This window comes from Mus caroli, unplaced genomic scaffold, assembly GCF_978045245.1.
Source record: "Mus caroli unplaced genomic scaffold, Mus_caroli_1 scaffold_13, whole genome shotgun sequence".
Taxonomy (NCBI): domain Eukaryota; kingdom Metazoa; phylum Chordata; class Mammalia; order Rodentia; family Muridae; genus Mus; species Mus caroli.
Genome location: NW_028227268.1, coordinates 77,213,556 through 77,234,007, shown reverse-complemented (window position 1 = coordinate 77,234,007; position 20,452 = coordinate 77,213,556). Strand labels below are relative to the sequence as shown.

At 46.2% G+C, this 20,452-nt stretch overlaps 1 protein-coding gene across 3 annotated transcripts in view; it reads left to right on the top strand.

Moving 5' to 3' along the window:
- Adam19 (ADAM metallopeptidase domain 19) overlaps nt 1–20,452 on the top strand; it is a 90,987-nt gene that overhangs the window by 4,855 nt on the left and 65,680 nt on the right. For 2 of the 3 annotated variants that reach the window (XM_021177258.3, XM_085830089.1), the window contains exon 3: nt 3,934–4,004. In XM_021177258.3, the coding sequence (XP_021032917.1) occupies nt 3,934–4,004 (71 nt within the window). Of the gene's footprint in view, nt 1–8; nt 3,201–3,933; nt 4,005–20,452 lie in introns of those variants that run through there. The other variant, XM_085830088.1, reaches the window with a different exon arrangement.

Sequence of the window (20,452 nt, the reverse complement as noted above, 5' to 3'; positions counted from 1 at the left end):
GGAGAAGCAGGAATGAGAGTTCCCTTCCTGAGGCCTGGAGCCACCACTTCTGTTTCTGCTTGTGGCCCTAACCTCTAGCTATGTCAACTTAGGATATCTTAGCGGGGCCTTTCCTTCACTCTATGACGAACTCGTAGACCCATTCCCAAGCCCTTTTAGTTGAGGAAATGAAAATTCACAGTAACACACGAACTGGGATGGAGAGATGGTTTAGCAGTTAAGAGCACTTGCTGTTCTTGATAGAACTGGGGTTCAGGTCCAAGCATCCAGATGATGGTTCACAATCATCTGTAACTCCAGTTCCAGGAGATGCCTCTGAGGGCACCTGGCATGCATACGGTGCTCATACATATATGCAGGCAAAACACTCATGTGTACACACACACACACACACACACACACACAACACACACACACATACACACACACACACACAAAGTCTTTTAGAAATACACAGATGACGTGTGCAAATGTGTGAATTTGCCATAGATCTTGATTGGACTTTTTCTTTTGTTTGTCTTTCTGTCTTTCTGTTTTCTGAGACAGGTTCTCTGAAATCCTGTCTCCATCTCCTGGATCTAGGCTTGCAGGCATAGTCCAGGGTGTGTCATCATGTGCCGGGCCCAGTTCTCTTTTGAGGCAGTCTCCATTGTAGCTTAGGCTGACCTGTATGTAAATCTTAATCTACCTGCTTCCATTTCGAAAATGCAAAGATCACACTGTGTGTCATGGATACCCAGCGATTTTTTGTTGTTGTTGTTAATAAGAGGCAATATAGGGAGCTAGGATTAGGTTATATAGCTCAAAATATCTTCTGGATTCCTTGGCCCAGAGCAGTAGCAAAATACACAGATGTTGCCAAGGCAATCAGAACATGGTCCACCAAGCAGACCCATATTGAGGATGTTCTCAGAAGGGAAATGTGGTGGTTGCGTGACAATAACGTATTATGTGACTTTCTACTTTACTTGAGCTTCCTCATTTACAAATCCAGCTTTAGTGGGAATAAAGAGGAACAGAGATGTGGAGAAGGGCTGACTTTCTTTTTCAGCGGAATCTTGTTTTGTGTCCTACTCTGGCCTCTAAGTGGAGACAGACTATCCTGCTTCACCTTCCCAGTCCTAGGACTGCATGGATAAGCACTGTGCCCACTTTGAAGGACTCGTTTCTATGATCTCTTAGGGGCCAAATGGCCTGTGGTTTATTGGGCAACAGATAGGAGCAAGATTAAAGCCAGGAAAGGAAGTGTCAGGAAAGACTTCAGACAATTGTGGCCTTGGAATCTGGAAAGATAAACAGATGAGAAACACCCAGAATTCCTTAAGTGACTGTAGAGTCATGCAGACATGTCCCCCAAGTTCACAGCTTGGGCTTAGTAAGAGAACTTACAGAGAAATAAAAGCAGGACAATAAAAGTTGGGAATATTTTACCCAAAAAGCAAAGAAAAAAAAATTCATGAACTCATTTCATCCTAAAGTAGGAAAGGCTGAAAATAGCCTTAAGGAAATGCTAGACAAATTAATGGATGGCCGTTCTCAGACAGATTATTATTTTTTTTAGTGTAAGGTCTTGTATATTTCATCCACTACCATTATTGCTGAAGAATGGATATGATCCTTTTTATAGAGGCTCCTTTGTTACCTCCAGATGTTGGATGTTGGGCATCCTCAGGAAGGGCCTGAGAAACAAAGTGGAGGACCAGATCCTGTCTTTGTTCCCAGCCATTGTCTACTCAGAATGTGGCTCATTGTATTCTGCAAGGATCACTAGCCCAGTGCCTGGCACCATAAATATATGTTGAGAGAGAGAGAGAGAGAGAGACAGAGAGAGAGACAGAGAGACAGAGACAGACAGAGACAGAGAGAGAGAGGGAGGAGTGTGTTAGTTTACTCTAATTCTTATTTGCATCTGAATAATTCATTGATTTATTAGACATCGCTTAGACACTGACTGTATATGAAATCTAATAGAGATTTTTGAGGATGATGCATATATATACACAGGACAAGCTTGTCCCAGATGGTGTGTAGCTGTTTAATTTTGCCCTCAAGAGAAGGGATTTGGGGTCTCTCAGGGACCTGTGAACAGTGGGGTCACCTTCCAGTGCTTCCTCAGGCCGTGTTGGAGTTCCAGGAGGAAAGCTGTCCGTAGGCGAGCTGGACAGGGAAGCTCCGGAGAGCTGAGAAATGCAGTTTCACTGTTGTGTTGTGCTGGATCTGTTCCCTAGAAACAGGGAACATCTGATTTTAAACCTCTGTGTCTGAGCACCCTCCAGAAACAGACAGAGTACTTTTGGATCACCTACATAAAAATAAATATTAGCTCTCATGTGTCAAGTAATGTCTCTGTGGGGGGCACATGGTACCACTTGCTCAGTGCCAAGATTCTTTTTTCGTGTGGCCCGTCACATGGGTGGCTCCTTCAGGCCAGGGTAAGGACTTGTTGGACTTCTGTTGTCATGTGCTCAAATGCCCACAGGGGCTGTGCGTCCTTGATTCTCAATGTGACTGGGCAGGGCTCTCACTCCAGAAGTCCCCAGGGCAAAACTACAAGTGGGAGGCAATCACATCGCGGTACCAGCCACGTGCTGAATTAGTGCTTCAGAATTTGGGAAGTGAGTCTCTTAGCGAAAGTGCCTGGGCACCCATCTGTCTCCCGGCCTCCTGAATTTCAAATGCCCCCTCTTAAGATGAGGCAACAGGATTAATTGGGTATCGGACCAGGTACCTGACTGGAATGTTCTTATCTCATCTGAGGCTTTGGTGGTCTTGAAGTCTAAAGCCAAGATCCCAGTTGGGGATGAGTGGAGCAGGGGTTAAGAGAAGGAATGTGATTGGGCTGTGGGTGTGGCTCAGTTTGTACTGAGATCCTGGGTTTCTCACACAGTACACACTTACACAGAAAAAGAAGAAGGATGTAGGCAGTGTCACCGGCTCCTTATATTGCCATAGTTAGCTTAAAGATTTTTTAAAATTTTGGTCCATGTTGTCAAATTATTTTTCAGATGGTTCCAGTTAAAATTTTCAGACAGAGGATCTGAGGGTGACCATTTTAAAGTATGCTCCACGCAGCACTGCGATTCACAGTTTTAAATGGTCTATGTCACTTTTGATTTTGCTTAGGCTATCCTCTTTTTTAAAATTCTCTCTCTCTCTCCCTCCCTTTCTTTCCATGGGAGATGCTCAGCACTGCTCTTCAGGTTTGTTGGCCATTTGCATGCTTTAGAGGATCTGTGCTGGGTGTATGGTGTGTTTGGCCATTGACAAACTGCTTATGTGCACGATACATCCGACTCGACTTATTATACAACCCTAATTTGTGAGGCTTTAGCTACCACCCCTTTGATGATTGGAGTGTCCAAATTGAGGCCCAAATAAAAGAAAGCAAAATATAAAAGAACTCACTTGGGTATTTTTTTTAAAGATGATAGCCAGTGTAAGATTGACAGCTTCCTTTGAACTAGGCACTGTGATACATCATTTACCTTCATTTATTTGTTCCTCTGGTCCTTAAGGATCCTCAGAAGGTTGGTTATTACCATACCATGTCATGGAAGAGTAAAGAGAGATGTAGGGAGGCTGGGTGACCGTCCAGGGTCCCACAATTACAGGTGACATCCTGTCCACACACTGATCCAGGGTCTGACTCTCCAGGGAATTTACTTCTGAGGACCTTCACAAGACTGCGTACACCTGCTCAGCCTTGGACCTCAGCTTGAGTGTCTGTCTCTCCGCTGCTTCTGGGAGAAAGCGGATGGGGAAGATTCGGGTTGTTTGGGGGCTGAGGTCACTTCACGCTGGAAAGGCTGGTGACCTTTCCTCGCTGGCTTCCGGAGGATCCCTGTGCTGGCAGCATGTCAGATCCGGTGCAGGGGCCCTGGGAGCCTGGGTCCCCGCTTCCAGGAACTGACACGTTTTTATTGTTGTTTTTAGCATCCACTCAGAGCAGAGCTCAGGGTCATGGCTGAAGGGCGAGAGCTGATCCTAGACCTGGAGAAGAACGAGTAAGTGGGTTTCTCCCTTCTTTTGTCTGACACAGAACAATGAACTCACGTTTGATGCCAGTCTGACACAGGTGTCCCAGTTGGAAAGGAAGAAGTTTAGTGGTGTGCCCCCCTCCCCCAAGCTTGACATCCTTGGTCCCTTTGCAGGGCCTCTTGCCAAGAGAGAGCTTTTCCTTGGTCTCTTGACTGCTGGGAGATTGGCGGGATACTTCACATCCTGCTTGGATTTCCTTAGGCTGTGTTTCCGGTGCTTCATGGAGTTCACTGGGGCCGAATGTGTGTGTGTGTGTGTGTGTGTGTGTGTGTGTGTGTGTGTAAGGGCGGGAAGGGACTGGAGGCAGCTGCTGCTGTCCTAGCTCCGGCTCAGTGTATGGCAGGAAATGAAGGCGATTAGAGGGAGACCGGGAGAAGCAGCAGGCTGGGCAAGGATTTGGCACCTCTGACCCTGATTCTTGCATCTACCCAAGATTCTGCTGAGAAGTGCATTGCTTGAAGCTGCCTGGCCTCCTCGGGTCCAGCTTTTCCCTAATCTCATTCATGCTGGGCGTCGGCTTAGTTCAGAAATATCCCCGCATTGATTCGCCTTCCGGCCTAACTGTCTCGATTCATGGGTGCAGGGCTGAATAGATGACCCTGCCTAGCTGTGTCCATTGATTGACTGCCCATTCTGCCGTCAACCCCAGTCCACCTGGCCTCCCAGAGCTCCTCCTACTTGGCTAGGGACTCTGAAGGCTTTTATAATTTCCCCACCAATGGTCCCACTTTTTATCGTCCACATCGACGTTGTAGATAAGGATGCTTGGTTTGGAGCGCTGCCCGTCTGCTCTTGGCAGCCTCCAAAACACCCTGGAAGCTGATGAGTAATGAAAGCCTCACTGCCAAGAAGGGACTAGAGCAAGGCCTTCCCCATCCAAACCAGTGGGGATGGCTGCCTGGCTTTGGTGGAATGGAAGAAGAAGGATTTATTCCAAATTTGGGCTCGTTGGACACTTGCAGAGAAGTCCCCAGTGCTATGAGAGGGCAGCTGGTACAGAGACAGGGTGTTTTGTGCCACTACTCTAGGGAGATGTGTACGAACATCTGCTTGCCAGTGACAGGCCCAAGTAAGGATGCCACCAAAGTCCAAATTTGTGAACTAGTAATTTTTATTGAGATTGCTTACAGTAATAGGGGTGAAGGGTTACTTATGGGCACAGAAGTGACTCAAAAGATAGCAGCCTCACCAAGGCCCACCCAGCATGTAACAACTCATGAAAGCTGGAAGCCTGAGGTTCACTGCATGGCTTACAGGCAGCTCTGGTGGTGTGAGCCTGGTCCAGGGGGCTGGGCTGGGTTTGGGTTGGCTACACTGAGTCTCAGGGAAGGAGGTAGTCTTTACTGCTTATATATTGTTGAGGAGGGAGGGGTCTAGTGATTTTGGTCATCTTCAGGAACTTCCTTGAAGCCCTGGGTTGTTTATTGTTTACTTTCTGAGTTTAATGAGCTTCCCAGCAGAATGGAATGTTTTAACTCTCTCGAGTAAGCACCCTGTGTCTTAAAAGAGCATGCGGTTTGTTATGGAGGAAATAGCTACATAACACAGAGCTCTGTCCCTTTCTCTTCCCTCTGCCGCTGGCTTTCATTTCAGCACTCCAAAAAGATAGACATCACTGCCATTTTGGCTCCCCTCTCCCAGAGCAAAATCAGCCTTTTATTGTTTTGCTGAATGGTTTCTTTCCTTCTCTTCCCCGGGGATAGAGCTGGCTGGCTGGCTACCCAGTGTGGGAAGCGCCTCCTTGCTCAGGGCATCACTTTGACTGTGATGCCGTGCTCCTCCAAGGCGCAGGGAGGGCTAGCTTGCACTTGGCTTCTCTTAGGGATCTGCTTGGTGCCTTACTGGCTCTGTTGAGTAGCTGCTTCCCTGCTCCTGACTGCTGTCTGTGTCCGTCCTATTTAACCCTTGCTCTTCCCCAAGTCCACTGAATTGATGATACGTTCAGGGGCCGAGCCTTAGCTGGGTCAGCTAAGGAGGGACCCTTGTCCTTTCCTTCTGTGATGGGACTTCTGTAGAAGATCACAGGAAGTTAGACTAGGGAGATTTCTTTAGAATAAGAGTTCCCAATCTGTGGCTTGCAACCTCTTTCTTGGGCAAACCTCTGTCACCAAAAATTTTACATTAGGATTCATAACAGTAGCAAAACTACAGTTATGAAGTAGTCATGAAAATCATCTATGGCTGTGGGGAGGGTATTCACTACAACCCGAGGAGCTGTATGAAAGGGTCGCAGCACTAGGAAGGTTGAGAACCACTGCTCTAGAGACTCCTGAATGCTGTGGTCTCATGCACAAGTACAGAAACTTCGTCACAGAAAGGGAGAGACACTTGTCTAAAGTCACCCAGCAAGTGTATGAAGAGGGCGAGGGTGAGTGGAAGTCAGTTGTGCTCTTGGCTTGGATGTGGAGTTGTAGCATGTGACCTAGAGCAAGTTGAGGAAATCTGAGAGTAGTGATGGCTGCCTCATGGGGTGCTGGTGAGGGATGGGCCAAGTGGGCAAAGCGTAGAATGTGAGCACATGGAATTGTCAATATAGTGATTTTTAAAAATTTCTTTTTAATTTGTCTCTGTGTGTGTTGTGTATGTGTCTCTGTGTGTATTTGTATCTCTGTGTGTATGTGTGTGTGTGTATGTGTGAGAGAGAGAGAGAGAGAAAGAGAGAGAGAGAGAGAGAACAGGTTTGAATATGGATATGTCTGCTCAGAGGTCAGGGGATAGCCTCAACTGTCACCCTTCAGGAATGCTGCCTACTTTATTTTGAAACAAGATCTCGCTGGGCGTGATGGCACATGCCTTTAATCCCAGCACTTGGGAGGCAGAGGCAGGCGAATTTCTGAGTTCGAGGCCAGCCTGGTCTACAGAGCGAGTTCCAGGATAGCCAGGGCTACACAGAGAAACCCTGTCTCGAAAAAAAACAACAGCAACAAAAAAACCAAAAAAAAAAAAAAACCCCAAAAAACCAAAAAACCCAAACAAACAAACAAAACCAAAGAAAGAAAGAAAGAAAGAAAGAAAGAAAGAAAGAAAGAAAGGAAGAAAGGAAGGAAGGAAGGAAGAAAGGAAGAAAGAAAAGAAAGAGGCTCTCTCATTGGCCTGGAGTTCACTCATTTGGCTAGGCTGGCTTGCCAAAGAGCACCAGGACTCTGCCTGTTTCCCCTTCCTCGTCTTTGGGATGACAAGCACCTGCCTGGCCTTTTGTTATTGTTGTTATTGTTAACATGGATTCTAGGACTGAACTCCGGAAGGCAAGGCTTCACTGAGCAGGCCCTGTGGTGAGTCGTGAGCTTTTTTTTTTTTTCTTTTTTTTGTTTTTCAAGACAGGGTTTCTCTGTGTAGTCCTGGCTTTCCTGGAGCTCACTCTGTAGACCAGGCTGGCCTCTAACTCAGAAATTCACCTGCCTCTGCCTTCCAAGTGCTGGGGTTAAAGGCGTGCACCGCCACGCCCGGGCTTGTCCTAATCTTTAACATACCTACTGAACTGCTAGGGATTTTTCATAGGTGCCACCCATTGTCTGTGCATGGCCTCCACCAACACCCAGGAAGGCCCGTGGAGTTATGGTTCCTGGCCTCCTTTAGCCCACCGCAGCCTGGAGTGGAAGCGGCACAGCCAAACAGCATGATCTCACCAGGTATCCCTGGGGAAGGACTTCCTGCTTTTCTCATCCAAATTGGGCTATTTGTTTTTGCACACGTGTTGCCGAACTGAATTCACTCCAACTGCACTGCACTTCCTGGTGTGGTTATTTTCCCCCACGTCCTCTCCTTCACAGGCCGGCAAGCCCAGACTCAAAACAGCTCTGGGCTGAGGAGAGGGGATTTTTCTGAGTTTTCAAGTTACTATGTTAACATTTCTACCTTCTGGTGGTATGGAAGGAATCTAGGTCCGTGCTCAGAAACTTCCCAAGCCTTGTTCGTTTCAGCTCTTGGATTCCTCAGCTCTCCCTGTCTGTTTTCACCTGTGATGTTCCGGGCACCAGGGTAGGTCCCTGGACTCGAGTTGAGCTGTGGGGAAAGGGGTTCTGGCAGCCTGTAGCTTTTGCTAGAGTCAGAAGGAAAACAGGGAGTGAACGGATAGTGTACAGTATATCAAATAATGAGAATTGTATACAGGAAGCAAAACACTGGGCTCAGGAAGAGCGGGGGTGGGGGTGGGAGGTGGGAGGGAGCCGATGTTGATGAACAGCAGTCAGGAATGATCATGGGAAATCTGAGCAGAGACGTAAAGTAGTGAGCGGTGGAGACAGCTGTGGGAGACAGTTTCAAGGAGGGAACAGTCAAGTTCAGAGGTCCTGTAGATTACGAGGATTTTAGCATCCCTGTCCCGCTTGGTGTCTTCCCATTCATTGGATTCTCTTTCCTCCCGGGAGCCACGGACAAGGGTTTCTGAGACAATGGTGAGGGGAAGGATATTGAAATTTGTTTTTCATCACTCTGAGGTGTCTGGCTTTTTCCCCATCGATTTAAAGTCCTCGTGCTAATGCACGGCCCGAAATAGCAGTGAGCGGGTCCTTAATGGAATTCACACATGGAGAAATCATAGCCAAGAATGGTGAGGGCAGAGGAGCTTTGGGGGTGGGGGTGGGAGGGGCCAGGAGATGGGACGTGGCGGGCGGAGCTTTAGCGGAGTCAGAGCCAGGGGCTACTTTTTCCCCAGTTTGAAGCCGCTCAGGACAAGCGGGTCACAGCTCCTTTTCTGTGGAGCACTGGTAAAACAGATATGGCCCTGTGAGAAAGTGAGCGTGTGGCTTCACGTTGTGGCTCGCATTTAGATGCTGACCTTATCATTCAGCAGCTACATTCTCTCTAAGTCTCAGTCCCTTGGCCCAGGTCTATAATCACAGTCCTGCATCTCAAAGTGTGGGGAGGCTGAGATGCTGCGTGTGTATAAAGGACCTAACCCAGTGTCTACTTTGTACTGCACACTCAGTAAAGGGCAACTATTATCATTTCTTGCTCCACTGTTTGCAAATTGCACAAGTGGGGCATGTTCAGTATGTGTTCATAACACATAGCAGTGCCAAGCAAAGAAAGCAGTGGAGCTCACTGCTGTCTGATGGGGGACTTTCTAGACCTTTCTTATGCCTATGAGAGCGTAGATCCTGTCAACATGCAGTCTCAGGGAAGCTGATACAGACGTCTAGGGTAGCTGGGGAAGAGAAAAAAAGATTAAAAAGACATTTATATTTATTTCCTGTGCATGGGTGTTTTCCCTGCATGTATATATGATTACCATGTGCATACCTGGTGCTCTCAGTGGTATCAGATCCCCTGGAACTGGAGTTACAGATGGTTGTGAACTACCATGTGGGTGCTAGGAATAGAAGCCAGGTCCTCTGGAAGAACAGCCAATGCTCTTAGCCTCTAAGGCATAGCTCCAGCCTCCAGAAAATAGTTTTTTACCAGTATAAACCTATTCTGTCCTGTTAAATTTATTGTATACACATGAGTGTCATGAAAACTGAGACGGAATTCTGCTCTGTCTCAGGACAGCATTATAATGTTATTTACTATAATATCTAACATATACAAGCTACGGACCTTTGGACTGTTGCATAGTTGTTAGGAGACAGTCACTTGTCACCCAGGCATCCCATCTGGTGGACATAGTCCTAAGTAAGCTCATAGAAATAACTTAGAGTTGACGAACACACCAGACCCCGCCTCCTGAGCTTCAAACTTCTCATCTGTAAAATGAGATTTTTGTTCGAGTTGGGCTTCAAGAGCCTTCCTGTGTTACCTATTTAAAGGACACTGTCTGCGTGGCAATGCGAAGTTCCTGCTTCAGGACGGCCCCTCCCCCCAAAACAGTCTACAGCAGTCTCAAACCATGATCTTGAAGTTGGGGTGAACTGTTAGCTTACTTAGGTCTCACCAGTTCAGGCGGCAGAAAGAACAGAAGGGAGGATTACAGGGTAGAAATTACAGGCTCCTAGTCACAGCCTGTAATTTGGTGGCATACATCCATAATATTTTTTTCTCTGTGACTCGCCCCCTGTTCTGAGGACTGCCATTAACCTAGGGGCCGTGTCTGACAAGCCTTATGTGCTGTGCAATTAGATAGACTTTTCTTGTGCTGAAGTCATCTTAGGAGACAGACTCCTAGGGGGCTGTGGACTCCAGTTCTCTTGCCTTGCGGCTACCTTTTCTAAGAGAAACTCCACCAACTTGTTCAAGCTGATTCTAAGACAGAGCTGAACCAGGGGGCAAAAAAATCACTGTATTACAAGGTCACCTTCAACAGCAAGTGAGGACTGGGGATGGAGCTCAGTTCCAGTACTTGGCTAGCATGCGTGAGGCCCTGGATTCAATTCCCTGCAGGATATAACTTGGCCTTGATGGTGCACGCCTGCAATCCCAGCACTGAGAGATGGAGGAGGGAGGGTCAACAGCTCAAGGTCATCCTCGCCTACACTTTGAGGTTGAGCACAACCGGGCTATATGAGACCCTGTCTCAAAACCAACCAACCAACCAACCAACCAACCAACCAACCGAAGGAGAAATAGTGTCAGCACTATCTGTGCTGTTGTCATGTGCTCGCCATTTGTCCCCTGAGCACAGCCTGAGGCTGACTCTTCTCTCTTGAGGATACTCTGCGGATGTTTAGATTTGGTCTCAAGAAGGGATGTGGCAGGTGGTGGCAGCCCATACCGTTGGTGTTGCATGAGGCAGAGGCAGAGGTAGGCCCATCTCAGTGAGTTCAGGGCCAGCCTGGTCTACAGAGCAAGTTTTAGGATGGCCAGGACTGCACAAAGAAACTTTGAAAAACTAAGAAAAAAAAAGGAGGGGGGGGGACTAGGGGGAGAGAGAAAGACAGAGAGAGGTCCTTTGATCTTAAGGTGGAGGCTCCTCAATTACAATGGCTATCTGGGCTGGTTTATGCTGTCAATACTAAGGCAGAACTCAGGCACGTGGAGCTTAACTCCACATAGGGTGGGGTTTAACTACCCATTATAACTTTTGATGGGTTAGAGTTTTTTTTTTTTTTTTTTTTTTTGGTTTTTCGAGACAGGGTTTCTCTGTGTAGCCCTGGCTGTCCTGGAACTCACTCTGTAGACCAGGCTGGCCTTGAACTCAGAAATCCTCCTGCCTCTGCCTCCCAAGTGCTGGGATTAAAGGCGTGCGCCACCACGCCCAGCTGGGTTAGAGTTTTAAGAGTCTTACTATTCACTATGACTTTTGACAATAAGCTTTCTTTCTAGCTCAGCTATTATCGGATAGGAGGATGGTTTTATTGTCCTGAAACTTTAGAGACAGCTTAGAAAATTAAGTCATTTCTGAATTGTTTTGTTTTTGCCTTTCTCTCTCTCTTCCTTCCTCCCTCCCTCCCTCCCTTCCTTCCTTCCTTCTGTTTGTTTTCTAAAGACTGGGTCTTACTCGATAGCCCAGGATGTCACCAAACTCATGACAGGCTTCTGCCCTCCCCTTCCCATCTAAGGAGATCACATCTAACGAGCCGCCACCATACCAGCCCACAGCCACTTGTTACCAGCCTCCCTTTCCCCTTAGCCCTAGTTGGATCGTTTAATGACAGAGGGACAGATGCATGGCGAATCACCAGGCAGAGGGTTCTCTTCAGCAGACAACTCAAATTACTCACTGCCTCTCATTCTCAGGTTTGTCTTTCTTCCATGGAATTCTCTTAGAAACATTCAGCCAATTCAACAGGACAGCACTCCTACCCCCGTGCTTCATCCCAGCACCTTCTCAGATGGGGACAGATTTCAAAATCTTACCTAGAGTCAAGGACACCTCACTTTGGCCCTGTCTGGTCAGAAATTTCATCTGGTCAGAAATTCTATTGGTTGTTGGCAAAATTCAATTTCCTGGGTCAAAGAGACACTGGGAAAGGCTTAGCTGGCGACCCAGTGCCCTTAGCAGACCTTGCTTTGCTGAGTTGCATTAAAATGAGTCACAGGCATATGGATTACATTTCACTTAAAATACACATGGCCCAAGAAATTAAAGGATAGCGTACTTCAACCAAGTATTTGGCAGATCTCAGGTATTCCAAATGTTTTTGCAAAGCCTGTGTGCAGCTGGGCTCCCGGGTCCCTGCAGTTAATCCTGTGAGACTTGGTGCCAAGGAAGCAGCTGAGTGGCCGGGTGGGGAGAACAGAATTTAATGAGAGCTGCCTGTGGCTATCTGAAAATTTCCACAGACATATTTTTGGGTGGGAAATACGGAGAACAGAACCAGGCCTACTCCATCCCAGGCGATGAATGGATGCATGCGTTAATATGAATGCGGAGTGCTGTTAGGCCTTGGCCTTGCGTGACCTGGAAGTTCTGTCTGAGTTGTAGTTTCCCACTGCAGCTTGGAGACAGATTTATTACATCTTACAGTTCCCATGTTGTGCAGAAGCCCTGACATGGTAGAGCAAATGGAATGTCAGTGTCTGATAGGATCTCCGTGCGAGTCAGACTATTCTTAGCCACACTTGTTCAATAGCAGGCTGTCTGATTGCCATGGGCTGGGGGTTTATGTCTCGTTCAAGCCCATGTACTGAAAGGTGATGCGTTAGGCATGGTTTTATAAGGTGATTGGGTCATGCTGTCTCTGCCTTTCATGGCTTGAGTTAAGCGGCCTTCTAAGAGTCCCCAGGAAGCTAGAATACTCTTGCCATGTGAAAGTGCAGCTAGAATCAACGTCTACTTAGCACAGTGGCTCTTGGCCGATACCAGCTATTCTAGAATCGTGAGACATTCATTTCTGTTGGTTATAAGCCTCTCTGCTTGTGGTATTTTGTTGCAGCAGCCTGAGTGGACTACATCTTTTCCAAATGACTGGAAACAGTACCTTTTTGGGGTCAATTGTTCAGAGCTGGTCTCGGTATTAATAATTGCGAGTGCTCTCTTGAAGGCACGCCCTGCACAGTCACCCAGGGTGTCAGTCAGACAGCCTCCAAAATGGAAACGACCAAGATGTGTTGACACTGAGCCCCAGAGGCTCTGCCTTTTTTTTTTTTTTTCAAGACAGGGTTTCTCTGTATAGTCCTGGCTATCCTGGAACTCACTCTATAGACCAGGCTGGTCTTGAACTCAGAAATTCTCCTGCCTCTGCCTCCCAAGTGCTGGGATTAAAGGCGTGTGCCACCACACCCAGGAGGCTCTGCTTTTAAGGCAGAGAGGGATTTGATCGCAGGCAGGAGAGGGTGGTGGGACCACATACACAGAGCATGGAGTGACGCATGCATGTATGAGCTGAGAATGGTGACATCCACCGCTGCTGGCAGAGGCGGAGTCTCCTGTTGAAGCCTGGATCTTTGGCACAGTAAAGCTGATTTTATTCTTTTGGCCTCCAAAGCTGCGGAGAAGACAAGCTTCTGTGGTCTTAACCCACCGAACCTAGAACACAAACACGAACGTGTTTATGGCTTAGAGATGCTGGGCTATATCCCTCTAGTCAGTGTCTGTCGTGTGTCAAGTAGGCTTTCAGTATGCGTTGAATTTATTTTAAAATGACTTTGTTACTGTGCTTTATGTGTATGGGTGTTTTGCATGCATCTAAGTTTGTGCACCACGTGTGTACATGGTGCCCGAGGAGGCTAGAAAAAGGGTGTCAGATGCTCTGGAGCCAGAAATATAGACAGTTGCAAAGCACCATGTGGATTCTGGGAAGGACAGCCAGTACTCTTAACTCCTGGAGGCATTACTCCACTCTCCTGTGTTAATTTAATTTAAAAAAATAAAGATTTGTTTCCCTCTCCCCTCCCCCTCCTCCTCTCTCCCTCTCCTTCTCCCTCTCTCTCTTTCTCGTGTGTCTCTGTGTCTGTCTGTCTGTCTCTGTCTTTCTCTCTCTGTATGTGTGTGTGTATGTATGTATGTGTGTGTGTATGTGTGTGTATGTGCGTGTATATGTGTGTATGTGTGTGTATATGTGTGTCTGTGTGTGTGTATGTGGTGTATATGTGTGTGTATATGTGTGTGTATGTGTGTGTGTGTATGTGTGTGTGTGTGTGGTTATGTGTGTGTGTGTTACTGGGAACTGAGCTGGGAGCCTCATCTGCTAGCCCAGCACTCATCCACTGAGCTATGTCTTTAGCTTTCTTTTTTTACTTTTCATTTTTCAGACAGGGTTTTCTACAAAGTTGTCCAGAATGCCCTTGACTGACTGCTCCTACATCAGCCTTCCACATAGCTAGGTTTTCAAGCCTTTATCTACCACTTCCTTCTAGAACATCTTTTCTGAAAATCTTGATGATGCAAGGCATTACCACTGAGAAAATGACAAGCACAAAACATATTGAGAAACCTGTGTGTTACCTGTCAAGTCTTTCTTAAGTTCTGGGAACCATCTCTTGATAAGAGTCCACTCTGCTAAAGAACTTAGTGGGGAGGGTAACTAGGGATGGTGGTTGGATGTTAATAATGGTGACAGCCTTAACACTCCTCACTGCAAATGGACATAACAAGTCTGGTCTGCAGCCTTTACATAGCTGGTTAATGCCATCATCACAGTCACTGTATGAGATATAGGGACCTATGCTAGTCTGTTTGCAAAAGGGGTCTCTGAAATATTATAATGCTTTCAAGTTCACCAGGGTGAGAGGTAGAGATAGATGTGAGTCTGGTCTGTTTGAGTCCAAAGTCCAAATTGGTCTAAGTCAGTCAGTCAGTCATTCTGTCTGTCTGCCTGCTCTCTGTCAGTTCCCTCTGCCCCCCACCCCCGTGTGTGTGTGTATGTATTTATGTGTGTATACAGATTCATATTTGTGCACATTAATGCAGGATGTATAGAAGCCGCAGGCCAACTGTTGGGTGTTGTCCCTCTGGAGCTATGCATCTTGTTCTTTTGAGGCAAGGTCTGTGTTCTGGAGCTCGGCAAGTATGCCAGAGGTGCCCAGGCATCCAGCTGTTTCTTCCTCCCTAGCACTGGGGTTGCAAACCTCTGCCCCCATGTGTGCCCGTTAAAAGCATGGTTTCTGGGAACCGAACTCAGGTCTTCACGCTTGTCCAGCACTTTACTGAGTAAACTGTTGCTCCCACCCCAAATTCCAAGCCTCTTAACCACTGAACGGCTGTGCTTCTCTGACTTAATGTGCTTTGAACATTTCTTGGTTAACACTGTGCCTAGCATCTTCACTGTGTCTTTCCCGTTCTTTGTGTCTCAGTTACTGTTCCCCTTCTGTGGTAAAACACCATGTCCAAGGCAACTTATTAAAAGGAAGTATTTAATTGGAAGCTTGCCCACAGCCGCAGAGGGTTACTCCATACTCCTTATGTAGGGGATTTGAGTTTGCAGGGTGGACGGGCAATGGCTCTGGAGCAGTAGCTGAGAGCTCACATCGGAACTTTAGTCTGCAGGCAGAGAAAAGAAAACCAGAGCCAGGGATGGACTTCTGAAACCTCAAAGCCTACTCTAGTGACACACCTCCTCCAACAAGGCCACGCCTCCTAATCCTTCCCTAACAGTTCTGCTAACTGGGAACCAAACACTCAAATCTATGAGCCTGTGGAGACCATTCTCATTCAAATTACCACCTTCTCTCTTCCCAAGCCTTAACTGGAATTAGAATGCCCATGTAATGTGATGGGGGTAATTCAGACTGGTATGGACCAGAGCCTGGATCCTCTTGTCTGTAGAAGGTGTGAAGGCTAGTGTTATCAGCTTGACAGAGTCTAGAGTCACCTAAAAGACAGGACTCTGACCATGCCTATGGGGAATTATCTTGATTGTACTGGGGTGGAAAGGCCACCCACCATGGGCGGCACCATTCCCTGTGAGCTATGTTAGTAGAGGAAAAGCTGAGCAGCGACATGCATTCATAGCCCTTGGCTTTCTTATGATGGAGATAGTTTATTACTTGAATGTGACATGACCGGTGGTATCAAGTCCCCCTGCTCTGGATTCCCCACCATGATGGACATACCCATGCACTGTAGGCTAAAATAAATTCTTAATTCTCCCTTAAGTTGCTTTTCCAGGAGTATTTTTTTTTATCACAGCAGTAGAACGAGGAAACAAGACAAGGCATAGGCTTTGCCAAGTTCTCTAACCTCTGTTTCCTTATCCATACCATATAGCTAGTCGCAGTGACTATGGATAGATTTCAATGATGTAATGATCTTAAGGAGCTTTCAGTGCCTGGCATGCTGTAAGTGCAATAAATAGCCATTATTATTTGTATTCTGCAGGGTCAGGAAAACAGTGAGGAATGATGTAAGAGGGAATTCCCCAGAGCTGATTCCCCAAATGTAAGAAAAAGAGTTGACCTTAAAATCCACTGCCCCGGGAAGGAAACTCACTTCTGCTCTCCAGCCATGCCCAGGTTGACCTAACTGTATCATAAACATGAATCGTAGCAGCCGTCTCCTGTGTGGGCCCAACTGTACCTCTTTCTGGGCCTGTGGAGTCAGTCCCCAGGACTCTCATAGCGAGGCCTGAACCTTCCTGATAAGGCCATGGGGATGGGCTTACCAGTTCCGTCTCTATCTCTTCCCTGGGCTTGCAGCCAGGGCTGCCCATACAGCAAGGAAGGATATGCACCTCGTCTTTTGTCTCCAGCTTAGTTCTTCTGGCTGCCCCTTCACTGGGAGCCAGGGTAAAATGAATGGGAGGAAGCTGTCAGCTGCCCCGGTGGCCTCAGATGGACCCTTGCGGAGCTAAGGGAAACTGGGGACTTGGAAGACACTGGGGACTGTTATGGACTGTGAGCATACTTACTCACCAGGCTGTTGACCTGTAGATCACAACAGCCCAGGGGATGAGCTCTTACCATGAGCTTCATGGTTTACACAGACTTGCTTAACTCTGTGTGTTTACCCAAATTGAGTCCTACTGGGTCCTTGATTTTATGACCTATTGTATTTCACTTGGAAATATAACATGGGCATTATCAGAAACCATTCAATGTTACTTTGGGGCCAAAAACTATATAAATATTGAAGTTATGGGTTTTTTAAAAAATGAGATCATACTTAATGTATAACTTTAAAATTATTTGTTGTGCTAGCTTAGTTTTTTGTTGTTTTGTTTTGTTTGTTTTTTGTCTTCCTGGTAAAAACTAGAGTCACTTAGGAAAAGAGAACCTGGATTGATGAAACACTTCCATCCGACTGGCCTGTGGAACATTTTATTGATTAATAATTGATATAAGAGGCCCAAGCCCACTATGGGCAGTGCCAGCCCTAGGTAGGTGGTCCTGGGTTGTATCAGAAAGCAAATTGACAAATCCCAAAAGAGCAAGCCAGTAGGCACCATTCATTCCTCCATGGTCTCTGCTTCCATTCTTGCCTTTAGGTTCTTGCTGGAAGTTTATGCTTCAGTTTCCCTTCCTAGCAGACTATGACGTATAAAGTAAAATAAACCCTTTCCTTCCCAGGTTGCTTTTGTTTGTTCTGCAATAGATAGCAAACTAAGACATTTACCATCAGCATTTTCCCACATTAGCCCATTTGTAGTTGTGTGTGTGTGATATTGGTATGTGGTATGTGTGTAGTATGTGCAGATAAGTGTATGGGTACATGCACCTATGTATACAAATGAGAAGTCCCACATTGGGCGTCATCTTCGTTGTCTTACACATGATAGGATCTTCCGCTGAACTGGAAGCTTGCTGTTCAGGCTGGCTAGTAAACTGTTGGGATCTTGTCTCCAAACCAAAATTTGAGTTTCCAGGCATGAATATCTATGCCTGGAGTTTTGCACCGGTGTTGGGGGTTTGAATTTATATCCTTATGCTTGCAGAATAAGTTCGATAATCCACTAGCTACTGTCCCAGCTCTATTTTTCCTCTTTATAAATGGAGACACAGGAGTCCATGGTGATTAAGATGGATCAGAAGTTACTGTTTTTCTATTAAGGGAGAGTCGAGTTTCTGATCTCTTGTTACTACAAATAACACTGCAGCAACAGGTGGAAGAGTCTTTAAGTGTTTGGCAGATCTTTCTATAGGACTGATAGAGTTATAAGAACATATGGTGGTTATATTTGAAGGTTGTACCATTTCACTTGTATGTGTCTGTGAGAGTATATTATGGATACATTTCCATATGCACTTAGGATCATTTAAAAATGCTTATGTGATATTATATTGACTACTTATATAAGATAACGACACAGTTATCTTGTATTTTTAAATTTAATTTTACTTTTTGAGGGTTTACTTATTTATTTTCTTTTATGTTTATAAGTGTTTACCTGAATACATGTCTGTGTACTATGTATATGTAGTACCCATAGAGGCCAGAAGAAGTCATCAGGTTCCCTTGGACTGGAGTTAACAGTGTTTGTGCTGGAAATTGAACCTGGGACCTTTGGGAAAGTAGTCGGTGTTGTTACCATTTGGCCATCTTTCCAGCCCTCCCTGACAAGTAACACTTCACAATTCAAATGTCAATTTGTGAGCCTGAAAAGTGATCAGGTTTACAAAACACCGCCGCCGCTGCAGATCCTTAAATAGTTGCTTTACTAACTGCTTTGCTCACTGCTGTGATGAAATGCAGGGAAGAAGCAACATATGGAGGGAGGCTTTCATGGCTTTGTGTCTGAGGGGATTTAGTCTAACATGGTGAGACCTCATGAAGTAAGCACGAGTGGTCACACCTGGGTCTAGTCAGGACAGCACTTCCCTGACAGATGAGGATGGAGTCAAGGGAACTTGCCAGTCACACTTGTGTTTCTGGGGGCAGATTGCCATTGGCCTCTCTATACCTTTACATGCTTTTTTTCCATGATCCCATTCGTGGTATTCTTTGAAACCCAAGCATTTCTACTTCTATTTCACATAGCTTTGTTGATACCAACTGTGCATCGACAACCATTTACCTTGACCATTTAAGACAATTAGTTTGGTATTTTTTTCGTTGGGCAGCTACCACCATAATCTAACCTAGAGTCATTTCCTTCATTCCAGGAAGAACCCATTAGCAGTGTTACAGATTGAATTGCATTGTTATCTGCCTACATGCTTATGTTGGAGCCTGACTCCTGAGTAATCTTATTTGGAAATTGAGTCACATGTATTTTGTTAAGATGAGTAAGGTAGACTCCTAATGCAGGGTGACTGGATTCTGTATAGAAAGGGAGTCAGGACACAGACATGCAAAGAACTGAGTTCTAATGCCACAAGTTCTTTCCTTCTACCATTTGGGACAGAGGGATTGAACTTGGGTCATCAGGTTTGGCAGCAGGTGCCTTTACCCCACTAGCCATTTGCTGACATGACAAGATTTAAAACGTTATAACCTTACATGCTATTGCTCTTGATTGTCTTAAAATAAAATCAGGGCCTAGCAAACACAGAAGTGGATGCTCACAGTCAGCTATTGGATGGATCACAGGGCCCCCAATGGAGGAGCTAGAGAAAGTACCCAAGGAGCTAAAGGGGTCTGCAACCCTATAGGTGGTACAACAATATGAACTAACCAGTACCCCAGAGCTCTTGTTTCTAGCTGCATATGTATCAAAAGATGGCCTAGTCGGCCATCACTGGAAAGAGAGGCTCATTGGACTTGCAAACTTTATATGCCCCAGTACAGGGGAATGCCAGGGCCAAAAAGGGGGAGTGGGTGGGTAGGGGAGTGGGGGTGGGTGGGTAGGGGGGACTTTTGGGATAGCATTGGAAATGTAAATGAGGAAAATACCTAATAAAAATTTTAAAAAAATAGAAGGAAAAAAAATAAAAAATAAAATTAGATGGAGAAAAAAGAAGAAGGAACCAGACTGGGAAGGGCTCTCTCTGTCTCTGTCTCTGTCTCTGTCTCTGTCTCTGTCTCTGTCTCTCATGTCTGCAGTCACCATAGGAACATGGCCCTGCTAGCCTCAGACTGTGGTTATAAACTTCTGGGTTTTGAGCCACTTACTTTGGGATGCTTTGTTAAGACAGGCCTTCCCCTTCTTCCCCTCATCAGTCTATAAGCCACAGACTTCAACTTGCTTTTTCTAGATTTGCCAGTCTGGGTGATTCATATAAGTTCATTAGGCAATATACCCTTTCTCTTTCTCTCTCTGTCCCCTGCTCCTCTTTCCTGCTCTCTATCCTCCCTTCTACCCTTTCCCCTTTCCTCCCTCTGGGCTCTTCCCTAATAGGGTCTTTTACTTAGGTCTGTATTTTTGAGGTTTATGCATGGCATCGAATGTCTGTTGTTGTTGTTTTAAGTTGCTGTATATATTCTATCCTATATGTACACCAGCTTATAATGTCCCATTTATCTACCAGTTGATAGATTTCCCTGTTGACCCTCAGCTAACTTTCTGCTCTTTGATGAGGGGGACTGCTGATTGGGTACCTCTGTATCTAGCCCTGTGCTTGGCGCTGTGTAAGGATGGGAACGGTTATTTTTGCCCTCTGTAGGAGAGATAATAACAAAGCAGAGCTGAATAAAGTGCTGCAAGGCCAGAGGAGAGAGGGCGTCTCTGTCTGTAATGGGGTCCTAGGAGAATTCCCCGACAGGGCACTTACTTGGAGCTCA